Source organism: Mizuhopecten yessoensis, unplaced genomic scaffold (assembly GCF_002113885.1).
Source record: "Mizuhopecten yessoensis strain PY_sf001 unplaced genomic scaffold, ASM211388v2 scaffold8123, whole genome shotgun sequence".
In the NCBI taxonomy this organism is placed as follows: Eukaryota; Metazoa; Mollusca; class Bivalvia; order Pectinida; family Pectinidae; genus Mizuhopecten; species Mizuhopecten yessoensis.
Window position 1 is genome coordinate 3,042,374 of NW_018407390.1, and position 15,667 is coordinate 3,058,040.

Here is a 15,667-nt window from a genome sequence, read left to right on the forward strand (position 1 = left end):
GCGACCCATGTCTCCATCACGTTCGCCTCCTGCCATAATGGTATCACACTCGCCATCCCCGTCACTCTCCGTATCAGCAAACACGCCTACAATGAATATGGGATGCCCTCTGAGCCCAGGGATGGGGCCTATCAAGAGAAACTCCCCCGGGCTGGTCTGTGTGGTATGTGGGGACACGTCTAGTGGTAAACATTATGGAATTCTGGCATGTAACGGCTGTAGTGGATTCTTTAAGCGGAGTGTCAGACGAAAGCTAATTTACAGGTACGTTATGTCATATATTAATTGCTATTAACAGTAGTAATTAATGTTCCTCGGTCATTCCATTCTACTATAATATGTACATTTTTGTCGATTCTTGCATCTAATGTTCTTCTGTAAACCCTGGTAAGTAATGTTCCTTTTGACTGATTTAAACATATTTTATTGTACCCTGACAAGTTACGTTAATTATTTCCCGGCACATCTATAACACTCGTTCTAGAGTTATATTTACACAAATATAAATCTACAAACCTTTCACATCACTATTTTTCGTGTGAACATGAGACAGTACTTACAAGAATTTTCATGAAACACATTAATTATTCATCTCCCTAGCTTATTTTTTTCGGCTTTCTGGTTGTAAATAATACACTATCTCTCAAAGTGACTGCTACCTTGACAAAACACGTGTTTCCACAGACAGGTCTCAATATGATATTTTGGAACGCATTACAAGTATTGCGTCTCCGATCACAGTGAGTGTCATATAAAAGCTTGTGTTTTGCATCTACATCAAAATCTTGCACTTTCGGATGTATCATACAAGTAAACAGTGCTTTTTGATATGACACTGGATTATGTGCCATTTCTTTCGAGTAAGGATAACCAGACGTGGTGCATGCAGTGTTGTGGTCCTGGTCTAGTCTGGTATCCGAGATCAGAGATACAGTAATACGACATTGCTGATAATCTTCTATATCTTATTTACAGACTGGGACATCCCCTTGTTGTTTAAAATGATCAATTATTTGCATCTATATACCATTGCCTTCTTCATGTTTATTTTGTAACTATTTCTGTAATAATCAATCGTCTAACTCTTTTTATCACGATTTACACAATTTACTCGTACACACAATTTACTCGTACACACAATTAAATCGTACTCTCTGACAACCTCAAAGAAATGTTTCTTTAATTAACAATCGTATTATTGCTATGAACAGTTACTACCACTTCGCAATCCACCCCTTCAATCTACCAGGATTTATTTCAACGTCAATGCCTTATTAGCGATCTAGCATAACCGATTTATTATCTCCTCTAATCAATGATCCGTGGTTATGTCCTGTCAACAATCCACTGTTATCCTCAATTAACAAGCCACTAGTATATCTCATTAACAATCACCTGTTAAAATCCATTAATTGACCTATATTACTTACCAGGTGCCAAGCAGGGACGGGGATGTGCGTGGTAGATAAGGCCCACAGGAACCAGTGTCAGGCCTGTCGCCTCAAAAAATGCATGAATATGGGCATGAACAAGGATGGTAAGTGTTATTAAAATGTATCTGGCACTTCCACAATATATGGTTACATGTACTATAGAACACACGGAAGAAAGAATTTGAGAGGATAAAGCATTACTTATGTAATTAGTCAGATGAAAGGCATTTAAAGTTGTTATAATCCTTGAACATAATACATATTTCACAATAAAAAGACTTCTTCAGTACATTTCAATGCACTCTACCAGTACTTACATTAAAATATAAACGTACTAGCGTATTCATTTATTAGCACTCACAGTATAGAAATTGCAAAGAAAGGCGGTAAAATAACAATACCTTTGACATAAAACCGTTTACAATACTATGATACATGTAAGTGCATGTACAACCCTCGTTATCTGTATTGAATTTCTCATAAAGAATTGATTTCATTCATTACATATTATTCAGTAGAAAAGTGAATGTAAATTAAGTTTCAAATAATGCAGTTGATTTAAAGACATACTTTTTTTAATAGCTATTTCTCTACCTATAGCTGTACAAAATGAACGCCAGCCCCGCAACACAGCCCAGATTCGCCACGACCAGCTTATTGGGGACGCTGACCATACCTTGTGTCATAACTCGGCAACTGTGTCCGCCACACATCCGGCATTTAGTCCTGCAGCCAATCACAGGTTCGCTTCCGGTCTGATGACAGCGGAAAACAACGCTAAAATGGAACCAGACGATGGAGGTACACATAAAATGGCAGCCGTCTCAGACAAACATTGAAAATGTCTCTTTGTTACCATTTAGATATTTGTTAACAATTGATAGTGAACAAACAAATAGACAGTCACTGTGTAGTGTACACGTCAGTTAATGTAAAACAGACTGCACATTCCTTATACGCACATCTATAAAGCAATGCAAAGACGATATATTTGATATTTGGTTCATTATATGTATTCAAGAAGAATTGAAAATCAGGTTATTTTATCTTAGCTCACGAGGAGACCATAGATGTAACCAGTGTGGATCACGAGACGTCTGCCCCTTGTCAGCAGACGACACCTTACCACGAAGCTTCTATCTTTAACCCCGGACAGGAGACGATGTATGAGTGTTCCGCCAGACTCCTTTTTATGGCAGTCCGCTGGGCACGGAACCTTCCCTCCTTCGCTAACCTCCCTTTCCGAGATCAGGTTAGTAGGATTTCCTGTAACGAAGTAATCACTCTAATGTATCATCTCTTGCAATATGATATAATCACTGTTTGGTTTATTTTTCAAATATATTCAATATGAACCTGTGATTACACACAAATCATTACAACCTATCATAGCCTTCTCCTGTCGTACACTTACAATTCATGATTACAATGAAATATAGATCCATATGGACAAAAATACAAAACATAAAATCACAATTCAAAATACGTTGCTAGATTTGATGAAGTGATACACATTTCTAAAACGTATGAGATGAGGTCCATCGAAAAAATTGAACTGCCAAAGAAAAGAAGCTCTAAGCAAAACTCTATGATATGCAAATTCTTTTATCGGAAAATGTTGTTTGATTAATGTATATTTACCACTTTTTATAGGTTATACTACTTGAAGAGGCGTGGAGCGAGCTTTTCCTTCTTTGTGCTATTCAATGGTCAATGCCAATGGAAGCGTCGCCACTATTGGCTACCCAGGATCACATGCACAACGCATCAACCAATGGAAAGACAGGTTTCTCCGATATTCGGCTGCTTCGAGAGGTCTTCGCACGGTTCAAATCAGTTCAAGTTGATCCAGCGGAATTTGCTTGTCTGAAGGCCATAGCATTGTTTAAACCCGGTAGGTTATCTGTGTTTAACATTAGACGTGTATCGAACAATATTCGTTGTATCTAAACTAAAAGTAATCAAAGGCTTAGAAAAAATGTTAATTATGTGTCTTTTAATGTAATAGAAAGTATAATTTTGTATACCACTAATAGACCATTTTATGAAGTTAAAACTGCACCAGTCATGAATGTAAGGCCATTTTTGGAAAACATTGTTCGGATATTGAAGTATTTGATTAATGTCAATCTCGATTATATTTGGTCCTACCTGGTTTGCTAACACTGATTTATGTTGGTCACAGAGACCCGAGGACTGAAGGATCCCATACAAGTGGAGAATTTACAGGATCAGGCGCAAATCATGCTTGGACAGCACATCCGGGCACATCATCCGACACAACCAATCAGGTGAGGTTTAATAACCCATCATTGAACAACATTCAAGGCAAAACACATTTTTACATTCAAAATTGTTCATTTGAAATTGTTTTGGTAATGTTTTGTATACAAGTATATGTTTAAAAAGAGATTATTAAGCACTTACTTGAATAATTTCTTTGTTGATGTAGAAAGTCAAACCATGTTAACTAAGACAGTTACTGATATCACAACACATGTGTTGGTACTTACTTCCACGGCTTTTCTTGATAGGACAATTTTTGTTGTTTTTGATATATGAGTCATACATTTCTGATGACTTTTTATTTCCGATTCTATTGAAGCATCGACAACAAAACTACAGTGGATGTTGCGTTGTGTACAATCGTAGTGAGAAATTAATTTGTCAGTCCTCGTTGATTGTGTAATTTTTGTGCCAATATTTAAAATAAATAAGATGAAAAAGATGATACCTTCCTATTTACTATCTTTAAAATCTACGTCTGGTTTGCATTAAAATTTGTGATTTTTTTTAAACTTCAGGTTTGGCCGCCTGCTCCTCATGCTCCCTGGTCTGAAGTTCGTCTTGCCCGACAAAGTGGAGAAAATATTTTTCGGAAGAACAATAGGCAACACGCCGATGGAGAAGTTGTTATGTGACATGTTCAAAAGTTAAAAAGACTTTAATTAATATTGATGGATGACTACATGTATAACAAAAAAATCCATTTTCTCAGCTAAGAAATTAAGCCACCGTAGCTTAGGTTTCCAATAACAGCACAACTATTACCTGACCCACAGACTTTGCTCGAATGTAGGACAGAACCCCAATCGTTTACAAGTCTAGTTTTATATTGTTATTGTATATAGTTTGGTGTTTTGAGGTAATACGCGGCATATGATACTGTCTACAGCTTTGAATACGAGCATTTCTATTTTCTGTGGAAAAGTTGTTATGTATGCGGTATACTTCATTAGCAAAATTGCGTTCGAAAATCTTAACACAGTCAAAAACGCGAAAATAGAAGTAGCGCAGACGTTACCATCTATACAGTATACACATGATTTGATTAAGACATCACATCCGTGTACAGTGTATAAATGACATAACACGTGGTTATAATATATAAAGAGTTTTTTTCAGGAATAAGACGTGCATACAGTGTCAAAATACGTTACTAGTTTTAAACATCACACATGTTTGGAAGTTATATTACAATTGTTTTATATGATACTGTATATGAGTCATCACCGTTTTGGTGTGATACTTCTGTATCTAGGGTAACAGGTTTTGAATTATCGTCACCATGCTAATGGGGACTGCATTGGCATTGTGAATAAACCATACTATTATGGTATAGTGGATATATGTGAAATTAATTGAACTAGAATATGTATATACCCTTAAATGCACGTAGTGTGGGAAATCTCAGTAGAACTAGATCCAAACTCTTTTTTATATGATATCCAGGAGGTTCACTGTAGTGTATGAGTTGTATATATTTGACATCTGAATTCCAAAATTAGTATTATGACATTGTTTTATATAAATCTAATATAAAATTAAACCAACCATTCAGTAGCATGGGAAAAGGCAGCTAAACTGATGTAAAATCTGAGCTGTCAGTTGATGTAGAATTATACATTGTTTTACTATCTATATGTTGTATATACGCCAAATCTCTATTAAAATATGCAATATCACAAGTGTTAGACTTACTCATGTACTGTAGTAGTTTGTTACGTAAATAACTGGATAAGTCGTTAATCTACTGAAAAGAAGACCACAAACGAGAATACCAAAAGAAAAAGTTACATGTGTATATCTATTCATATGCAAACCTAATACATCGTCTTAAACTTCTTTCAATAACTAACAATGTCATGTTATGATTTAGAAAACAAAACATATGTCAGTATCACATACATTTAGTGTCAATAATGAAAGGATGCCAACATTTTAAACTATTTATTAATGCGTGATTACAAATCTTTTGATGCGAAGACCGTAGGATGAAGAACTGAGTCCAGTATTGACAACAAATACGCTTTATTATTTCATGTGTGTTTCATAATGCGAAAATGCATTTCACCTTACCCGAGATTGAGTTATTGAGGACAAGCAATACCAGAGTTTGTTAACCACGAAACAATAAAGCATAGTATCCATGAAATATTGTGTGTGTATTTAATAATAACGTTTGAATAAGTTTTGATTCTCTCCATTTGTAAGTAAGCTAATAATTGTAAAATAGATATTTTATCACTAAAAATCATACATATGATTATCAAATCAGGTTGACAATGCTTTGCCTTTATCCATGACACCATTTTACTTTGTCAATGTAATGTGAGAAAGGGTATTCTCTCGTGTTTGCGTTTTGACTCTTCAAACTCATCGCGGTATGAAATGTTCGCGTTGGCGATGGTTCTAATATATATATATATATATATATATATATATATAGTAAATGGGGCAAAGAAGTAATTCCAACAGTGTGGACAAGTTAAGGTTGCCAAATTTTCGAAGCGATCCGCTCCTTTATCAATACACAGTGAAACAGAACAGTTACATGCACATATACATCATATTACAAGAAGATAGAACTGATATACTATAATTGAAAATATAGCTATCATATGTGTATTTTATAAAGCTTTATATATATCGCGGGTATGAATTCAGCTAATTTATTCAATGCGATAAACACGCTGCGATCATTTCCTTACCTCGATAAGTTGCACCTAAACAGTATAACAACTTATCGCTAGTTATAAACAACTCACTTCCCTCCACATTTTGCCACAGAACAATTAGTTAAAAATCTAACCACTGAATAAGATGGAGGAAAATTGAATATTTGAATAGCGAAAAATTGGTCTAAGATTGTATTTGACAAATTCCTATTGAATGTTTTTATACTTAATCAACCACAATACACATTTGTAAGTATTTACTGACACCGTACAAGTCGGTAATACCAACAAAGAGCGTGACGATATTAACGATCAAATATCTAATTATAGATTTATCTGTAGACTAGGCAACCACAAAGCAATTCCACGAATTGTTGACGAAAACAAATAAAAATCGAAAAGAAATAACACAGAACTGTCAGTTCCAAGGAGGAGTTTTACGGACAGGTTCCACGATATAGTGAGTAAGCTGAAACATTGAGGTGATATCTTAATTGACTTCGTCAGATCACAGATGAATATTTTATAACCTTACATATAACTCAATATTAATATTTAGTGTTGTTGAGTAAAAGGACTGCTAGAGTCAATGTCAATATTACAACATAAAGGTTTAAATAAACTTGTGTTTAATTGTCAAAAACCTTTCTATTATTTAAATGTAATACATTCTTTTGATACATATAAAAGCCTACATAATAATACTAATACTAATTAAATCGTGTTTATACCAACGATTTATCGTGAAAATCAAAACAATATCTACACTTCAGTGTAATACGATTGATTGTTGTTTAATATTAGTTCGACTGATATCCATGTACTACAATGTATAAATTCTTGACTTTGTTTCGGTCTATTGTTTAACCGGGAATAGAATACAAATTTACAGCTTCCAGTCCAAAACATAAGAGCGGACAAGATTGGGACGAAACAGTAGATCATCATTAAACTGTACATTTTGTCCTATGAATATATCTTAATAAAAAAAAAATCATCATGTTCCTAAAATATTCAAAATAGAATGCAAATATTATGACAGTCAATTTTTCCGTTTTTAGTTTGTACTTTGTACAATACCATTTCATGTGCACAGTACAGTCCAAGGGAAGAAACTCTATTATAAAAATTATAAATTAAAATAACAGAAAATCGAATACCAATTCGTACTTTGATTCGTACTTTTCTGCCTATGGTTTGTTCGTACTTTGCTTTATCTCATATGCAAACATTGATTGTTGTTTGATATCGGCGTCAAAAAATCCAGACTTGTGATTCGTTTTTCATTTTGGATTTCCTGCTACCTCTTTATAATGTTGGTACAGATAGACTAAACCCACGCTAAAAGTGATTATCCACTATCGGAAATAGTCTTTAACGGAATTCAATAGCCTCTTGAAATTAGCATTTAAGTTGATAAAAGTGTTCTCTCGATACTTCGAACCTTTTATCAGAAGCTCTCGTAGCGTTACATTATTGACAATATTTAGATCATCAGTTACTACGTGTCCAAATGGATCATATATATAGGTGTAAGGAAACGTAAAACGGAAATATATGCTGCAGGAAAAGTTATTCTAATGTCATCTTAACTGTAACTAAAATGCTTGCAAGCTTTTGGTTATGAATAACTATGAAAAATGACAGTGGTCCTGTTTTTACTTAAAGTATGGTAGCATGTTCGCTTCTACCGACTCGTGGTGTCGGCTATAAATGATGTAATGGCATCTAACCCCTCATCGGCAAACTCGACTTTCATGAAATGTAGAGTAACAGGAGGCGCGTGAATATCGGTACGAATAAGTTTAGAGAGGCACACCACCTGTACGCTTTAAGACACTTATTTGTGCCTCATCACATATAGGCTTTAAGACACCTATTTGTGCCTCATCACCAATAGGCTTTAAGACACATATTTGTGCCTCATCACCAATAGGCTTTAAGCTATAGTTGTGCCAATCACCAATAGGCTTTAGGACATATTTGTGCCTCATCACCAATAGGCTATAAGACATATTTGTGCCTCATCACCAATAGGCTATAAGACATATTGTGCCTCATCACATATAGGCTTTAAGACACATATTTGTGCCGCATCACCAATAGGCTTTAATACATACTTGTGCCTCATCACCAATAGGCTTTAGGACATATTTGAGTCTCATCACCAATAGGCTTTAAGCTATAGTTGTGCCTCATCACCAATAGGCTTTAAGACATATTTGTGTCTCATCACTAATAGGCTTTAGGACTTATTTGTGCCTCATCACCAATAGGCTTTTGGACACGTATTTGTGCCTCATCACCGATAGGCTTAAAGACACATATTTGTGACATATCACCTTTAGTTTATGAAGTCTCCAAGCCAGTTTCCAAAGGCCACTGTTAACAGGTTTACTTGTACCTTTCATAATATCAATGTTTGTTATACATATACAGGAAGCGAATTAAACGTAGCTCGAACGTAATTGATTTGGGCTGAAGAAGCTTTTGTTAAAAAAAATTTCAACACTTCTTACCCTCGTTATATATTCCAACAGGATACACGCAAATGTATTGATTATATCTTTATCGTTATTGAACAAATCCGTTAAAAAAACTGCCATCTTTAAACGTTCAAATACGACGAAATCAAATAATTAAACTCATAAATACCAAATGAATTTTCTTTGTACACATGTACAATGATCAAAACACATTGTCTGGGAAGTCATCTCTGAAAAACATAGTACATGTCTGTTTTCGCTTAGCGTAATATTACGTGAACATACAACACTGAAGCGATAATTATTTTGTAGCACGCCGCTAATGATGCGAGTAATTCTATTCACGATAAAGATCATTCCAAAGCGATATTTTCATATGCATACATTTCGAGTGTTTAAAAGCAGATTTAAGGACATGAAATGTATACACATGCTCAAGTTTATAACTTCCTTCTTCCTTTGAAACATAGTTCCTTTAATAGTTTTGTTTTGATATTATTAATCGATATAAATAATTATTGGGATCATGTATACCGCTTTGTGCCAAACAATCTTATCATTATACGAATTAAACAATTTTTGAGATATCGGAACTTTTGAAATATTTAATCATCCGCTGAAGATACTCAAGTAAATATATTTAACTGCAAATCACGTAGTGATATCTGAGTAAAAAGGCTCCGATCGAGAGCGACTTCGCAGTCAAGATCCATATACGATCTACAAAGTGTAATCATGAATGAAGAGGACAAAGGCAAGATTATTCAGAACTTGACCGTGCTGAGAGAAAGTGTCATGGTCAGTATCCATCCAATACTACATCTACTGATCGAGAATGGCGTATTGAAGTTCGAGTTTCTTGCACAATTTGACCAAATTTCAGACCGACACAAACAATTCAGTGAATTTATTTCTGTTCTGACGTCATCAGGGCACACACTGGCTTACAGTACGTTTAAGACCGCATTGAAGGCAGAAGGATTGCATGATTTGGTGGAAACTATGGAAAGAAAAGGTAATATTGCATAAACCTGACATAAACTTTAATTCAAATTCAAAACAAATATTTGCACATTTATAACTACAAAGTAGTTTGAAGGCAAAATAGTAAAACACAGTGAAATACATACATAGACATGTACATGTAGAAAAGTCGCAGAGTGATTGCTTATATTTCTTATAAAATTAACATAGCTTCAAATAGAAAATTTGATTTAAACATTTTTAGCTGCAAAGTCCATACCTTATACTGTCAGCAAGCCCACTCTCCTCAGTTCTAGAGACTGTTTATTGAATAAGCAAGAGTCCAGATTAAACTGCGAGTTGTTTGTAGATAATATTGAGGTCAAATAATTGGTATCTAAGGTAACATCATTGGTATGAGGAATGCATTTTTGGACATATTATTTTCTGGCAGATTCATTAAGGGAACAGTGAAAAAAGAAGTGTACTTCATTTTTTACAGAGTCTTTGGGCTCTTGGTATACTTTTGAGACGCCCCATGGCTAGCTCCAGCTTGTGGTCACATAAACGAAATGAAGCAAACATTTTCCTTAAATTACTACTGTTAATGTTAAGGTATTTTTCAGTGATATACTCCATCTTTAAGTCTTTATACATGAATAATTTATTACTCTCGTTTAAATTTTTTAGTTTATTAAAGAATCTTATCTCATATTTCTTTTTTATATTTTGTTTGGTTTTAATTTTATGTTGGTAATTACTGCACAATGCGTCAGGATCCTGTATAATTTGATGTAAATCATTGTCTAATGTCATATCATTAACATTACTAAACCAGGTATATGTGCCATTTTCATGTAATTTTTTATTTGATAGATAAGCCTCCTTTATCAAAGGGTTAAAATTGTCTGAATCTTGTAGTATTCTACTAAAAAAAGCCACATGCTTGAGTGTTTATAAGGGTCTCAATAGGATAATGTCCCAGCTCTGCTCTAGAGCCTAGATGTACGGCTCTTTTCCCAATCCCTAGCGTATGTTTACAGAATTTCAAATGTACTTTATCAATAAAGGAGAAATAATCAAACTGCTTATTGCTATTACCTGATCTGATTTTTCTGCTTAACATATTTTGGTATAAATCCATGCACCATACTTCTGCATTTTAAGTCAGGACAGGTTTTACAAGGAATTAAAAGAGTTTACACTGGGCATCTACTGGAAAGTTTGTGATATTTTCTTGTGCTCTTTTACATACTGTACCGATAAACAGTCTTACAATGTTGTCTTTTTGTACGGTTTATGGGTTGTGCGTAGGCGAGCAACCACTAGTCAATGGACATCGACACGCAATTACACCACATGTCAACAGGCAATTGGTATACAAGTCTGTGTAATGATAAGTGTTGTAGCTTGTACGCGTTTGTGTAAATATTCTGCAGTCAATATCCTAAATATTACGTTACAACAAAATGACAATTATAATTTAAAAACACAATGGGTTACCGAGAACTTGAAATTGTTTCTTTTCAAAACTGGTTTCCCTTTTCAGAGCCGGATCCTAACAGAACAGTTAACTCTGAGGTAAGCCAGAATACAAATCGAGATAAGTTTAAGATTTCAAGTCTAGATGATGTTACATTGTATGAATTATATTGATTTTCTAACTGCAATTTCATTTCAATTCGAACACGTAGCGAACCGTGACATATCCATAACATGACCAGGAGAGGCTTGAGTGTTATTACGGAGGAAAGGAAAAGGAATTTAGTCAAATTTGATGTACAGGATGTAATATTTCAAACAATGTGTAAATGATGGTGATTTTTTTTATATGTAATCAGGAAAATCCTAAACGTTTTTTTCTTGTACTGTCATGGAAAGCTACATTTATGTTTTTAGGACGAAAGTCATAAATGGCTCAATAAAGACCGACTTATTGCTCATTCCTTACTTTTACTCTTATAGTACATGTACTTATTTGATCTAAACTACGTGGAAAGTCATATACAAATTAGCGATTAAAGGCATGCTGCAATGAGAAAAAGTGTTGGGTACCTTGATATGTTAAACTATAGGCGTAGCAATGTGTTCTCTAGAGCCGGGGTCTCTAAGACAGGGCTCACTTTATAACAAAAGTTGGAAGTTTCCTGAAATAATTTGATAGGTCAAGTAAAACGACGAATGAATTGTGAAAAAAACCGTTCGAATATTCTACTCTAAACTCAAACTGAAGCAAAACAAATTTGAATAAATCACACTGAACAGATTTTTATTTCGATTATCACTATATGAGCAGAAATACTTGCCTACTTTGATAAGACATGTAACGGGAATATATAAACAGACACACACTTTATCTTTATTCTGCAGCAGGTAGAGTCAACAACGGCAGCCGGTGCTTCTGGTGGAGAAATTCTTGACGCTATGAAAGAAATGTTTGCTGATGCTGAACGGAAACACGAAGAAAGGATGAAAAGAATTGTAGAGGACGTGTCCCACATACGAAAGAAACAGACAGAAGCGGAGTTGTTACGACAAGAAGATCAGAAACATCTTCATGAACTGCATGAGTTGAATAAGAGAACTCTTGGAATGCTTCAACATTCTTCAGATGATGAGAAACGTTTAAAAGAGGACTATACTCACTTACAAGAGATACAGAAAGAAATGCGTCAAACTGACAATGATCGTCTTCTCCGTCTCCGCGACAAGAACTTTGAGATAGAGGATCTCAACTGCAAGTTAAAGCAAAAGGAGAAAGAACTAAAGGAAAAAACAAAAGAAAATTGCATATTGAAGGAAACAATTTGTGACCAATACGAAAAAATGAAATCTGTTCTCGGAAAGCAAAAGCAAACGCGAAAGGTACGAACGGTGAAAGAACAATGTAACCAAGCAATAAAGATATACCAACAAACAGGAATAATCGACTTGAACTTTCAAATCAGTTTCGGGGATTAGTATCTTAATACATTTGGTGACGACTTACATTCAGCAATATATACTTACAATCAATTTTGTCAACACTTAATTGACAAGTATTTTCACGATGAAAAAACTGAACACTGATTATCATTGTTGAACCATAATACAATTTGACGTGTGGAGTTGGTTTATGCATTGATATACATGTAGTTGTATGTAAATGTTTATATTAGCGTATAGATGTAGATTAAACACTAACACTATATATAAAACGCATTGTCATCAAATATTGTACAACGTCACAGCATGGATAACGTGTAGAAGTCGGGGTTCTGACTCCGAACTCTATGGCTGAGGTTTATTTCTTTTTATTATACATATATATATATATTTCTATAACCTCTTACCTAGGTTTTTAGTTAGCATTGACAGCGTCATAACGAATAGAACAATTGTAATCGAAGAGTTCCTAGATAACGACAATTTCATAGAATGGAACAGAAAAAACATGAATTCAATGTATATTAAAAACCTTCAGAGAAAGTATATTAGATTATTTTTTTTCATTGGACGATCTCACTTGCTGACTGTCTTCTGACGGTAGATATTTAAATAAAACCATTACGTATTCCGTTGAAAAAGTCATGTTTCAAAACGAAATTAAAGCTAACGCAGTTAGATTTCGAATTGTTTGACGTTTTGACGTTAAACGGTACATGTGATACTCTCTTAAGATTTGATCACGAGCATTGCTATCTTCAAATTATGTGGACGAATTGTTAGGTATGCTATGTTCGACATTAACGCAGTTGCGTAGAAAAATCACAACACAATCAAACATTCCTATCTATACAGTATACACATTAATTAAGACGTCACAACCGTGTACGCTATTTAATTGACATAACATGTGGTTATAGTATATAAATAGTTAAATAGATATAAGACGTGTATACAGTACTAGTGTCTATTTTCCTGTACTAGTTATACGTCAGATGTGTTTGGAGGTTTTATTACAATTATTTTATATGATATGCGAGTCATCGCGGTTTTCGTCAGGTCTGAAACCTTGGTATTTAGGGTAAAAAGTTTTTATTATGGTCACCATGCTAATATATTTACATTTGGTGTGGCAAAGCCCTTCTATATTACTACTAAAGTACTGCCAATAGCAGCTTCATCTTATGAGACTATAACTGAAGTTGGTCTTTGCACCTCCGAGCGACTTAACAGTGTCACTTCCGAACTTATCGGTATCTTCTGCTTTGATCCGAACACCAGCTGCCAGTCTCAAGTGTCTGTGAGATCAACAAACAATTTTACGCCTGGATTTTTCACCAATTCAACCTTCTCCGTTTGCACGATCAACATCAACAACATGCCGGACTGCAAATATAACTTTGACCTGTTTACTGCGGGCTTCCGTTTGGTGCGTGCGCCGGATATAGGTCACAATACAATCGGAAAATGTTTTACGACACTTAATTAGTTACTTACAAAATGTTAATTGTTACTTTTTTATGAATTGAGAAAATGATATATATATAAATTAAAAACAAATGAATTATAAAGGAAAGTTGCGGAGCCTTTTCAATTTTGTATGGGAAAAAGCTCGTGACGTCAGCTGTTATCTTTGTGCCGTTCTAGATATTGACCTGACATGACGGTAATAAGCGGGAAACTTGAAAGTTGGAAAAGACATAAATTATATTTTGCGAATTCTCATTACGGAAATATAAATATAAGCAATAAACTGCATAGATGTGGCAGACCAACTGGTATAACTGCCACATGTGTAACAGACAAACTTACCATGGTGCGCTAGCGCGCACCATTCAGTTTATTGCTTAAGGGGACTTCATTGCCATTGTGAATACACAATACTATTATGGTATAATTGATGTATGTGAAAATAATTTGACTAGAATATTTATAATTTACCCATAAATGCACGTAGCGTGTGAGGTCTCAATGAAACTATATCCAAACTTTTCTATATAATATCCAGGACGTTTACTGTAGTGTATGCGTTGTATATTCACTGTTGTTATCAGTAAAATATATTTCAAAGAATGTATAAAATAAACTCCTATTGATTTTTTTCATATTTAAATTGCATACCAATGAACCACAATACACATTTGTAAGCATTTACTTACACCGTATAAGACGGTTATACCAACAAAGAGCGTGACGATGTTAACGATAAAATATCTAATTATAGATTTATCTGTAGACTAGGCAACCACAAAGCAATTCCACGAATTGTTGACGAAAACAAATAAAAAGGAAAAAGGAAAAAACACAGAACTGTCAGATCTTAGGAAAAGCTTTACGGACAGTTTCCACGAAAAACTGATTGTGAAACAGTGTGTTAAGGTAAAAATAGCCTAATTCTAAAAATAGAGGACATGTCACAGATAAACATAGATAGTGGATCAATCCTGCACAACACATCAACATATGGACAAATAATTCTTTTTCCAGAAAAGTTTTCTCCAGGTTATGGACTTGTGAAAACCATGGTTACCGCATCGCAAAAACGCCAAAAAATGAAACCCAAAATTTGACCTCCGCAGATTTTTTTTTTTTTAAAGCAGTCTTACACTAAATATCACCTACTCGGTAACAGAAATGCCCACGTTTAAGCATAGGTCATTCCGGAGGAATTTTAATAATATATACACATGAGTACAAAACAATAGACCTCATGAAAAGCTACCTTTTGTTGTGTAGACACAGATTTATAAATGGACCAAAACTGAAGTTTCAAATCAAAGGTTATTTTTCATGACAAATTATGAAGCCTGCATAGTCCTCTTAATCATCTATATATGCCAATTTTAGAGCTGATTTTTTAAAAAATTTGATACATGTAATAATTACAGTAGTTATTCTTTGT

The 15,667-nt window shown here is 34.4% G+C and overlaps 2 protein-coding genes across 2 annotated transcripts; both read left to right on the forward strand.

The window, feature by feature from the left end:
- The first annotated feature begins 78 nt into the window (after positions 1 to 78).
- LOC110455054 (photoreceptor-specific nuclear receptor-like) lies at positions 79 to 5,387 on the forward strand. The gene is made up of 7 exons (XM_021504971.1): positions 79 to 264; positions 1,434 to 1,537; positions 2,034 to 2,234; positions 2,486 to 2,685; positions 3,087 to 3,327; positions 3,619 to 3,724; positions 4,238 to 5,387. The coding sequence occupies exons 1-7, from the start codon at positions 92 to 94 to the stop codon at positions 4,368 to 4,370; spliced, it is 1,158 nt and encodes a 385-aa protein (XP_021360646.1). The 5' UTR covers positions 79 to 91; the 3' UTR covers positions 4,371 to 5,387.
- A 4,167-nt stretch (positions 5,388 to 9,554) lies between these two features.
- Positions 9,555 to 13,950, forward strand: LOC110455011. The gene is made up of 3 exons (XM_021504886.1): positions 9,555 to 9,892; positions 11,390 to 11,421; positions 12,211 to 13,950. The coding sequence occupies exons 1-3, from the start codon at positions 9,613 to 9,615 to the stop codon at positions 12,799 to 12,801; spliced, it is 903 nt and encodes a 300-aa protein (XP_021360561.1). The 5' UTR covers positions 9,555 to 9,612; the 3' UTR covers positions 12,802 to 13,950.
- The last annotated feature ends 1,717 nt before the right edge of the window (positions 13,951 to 15,667 follow it).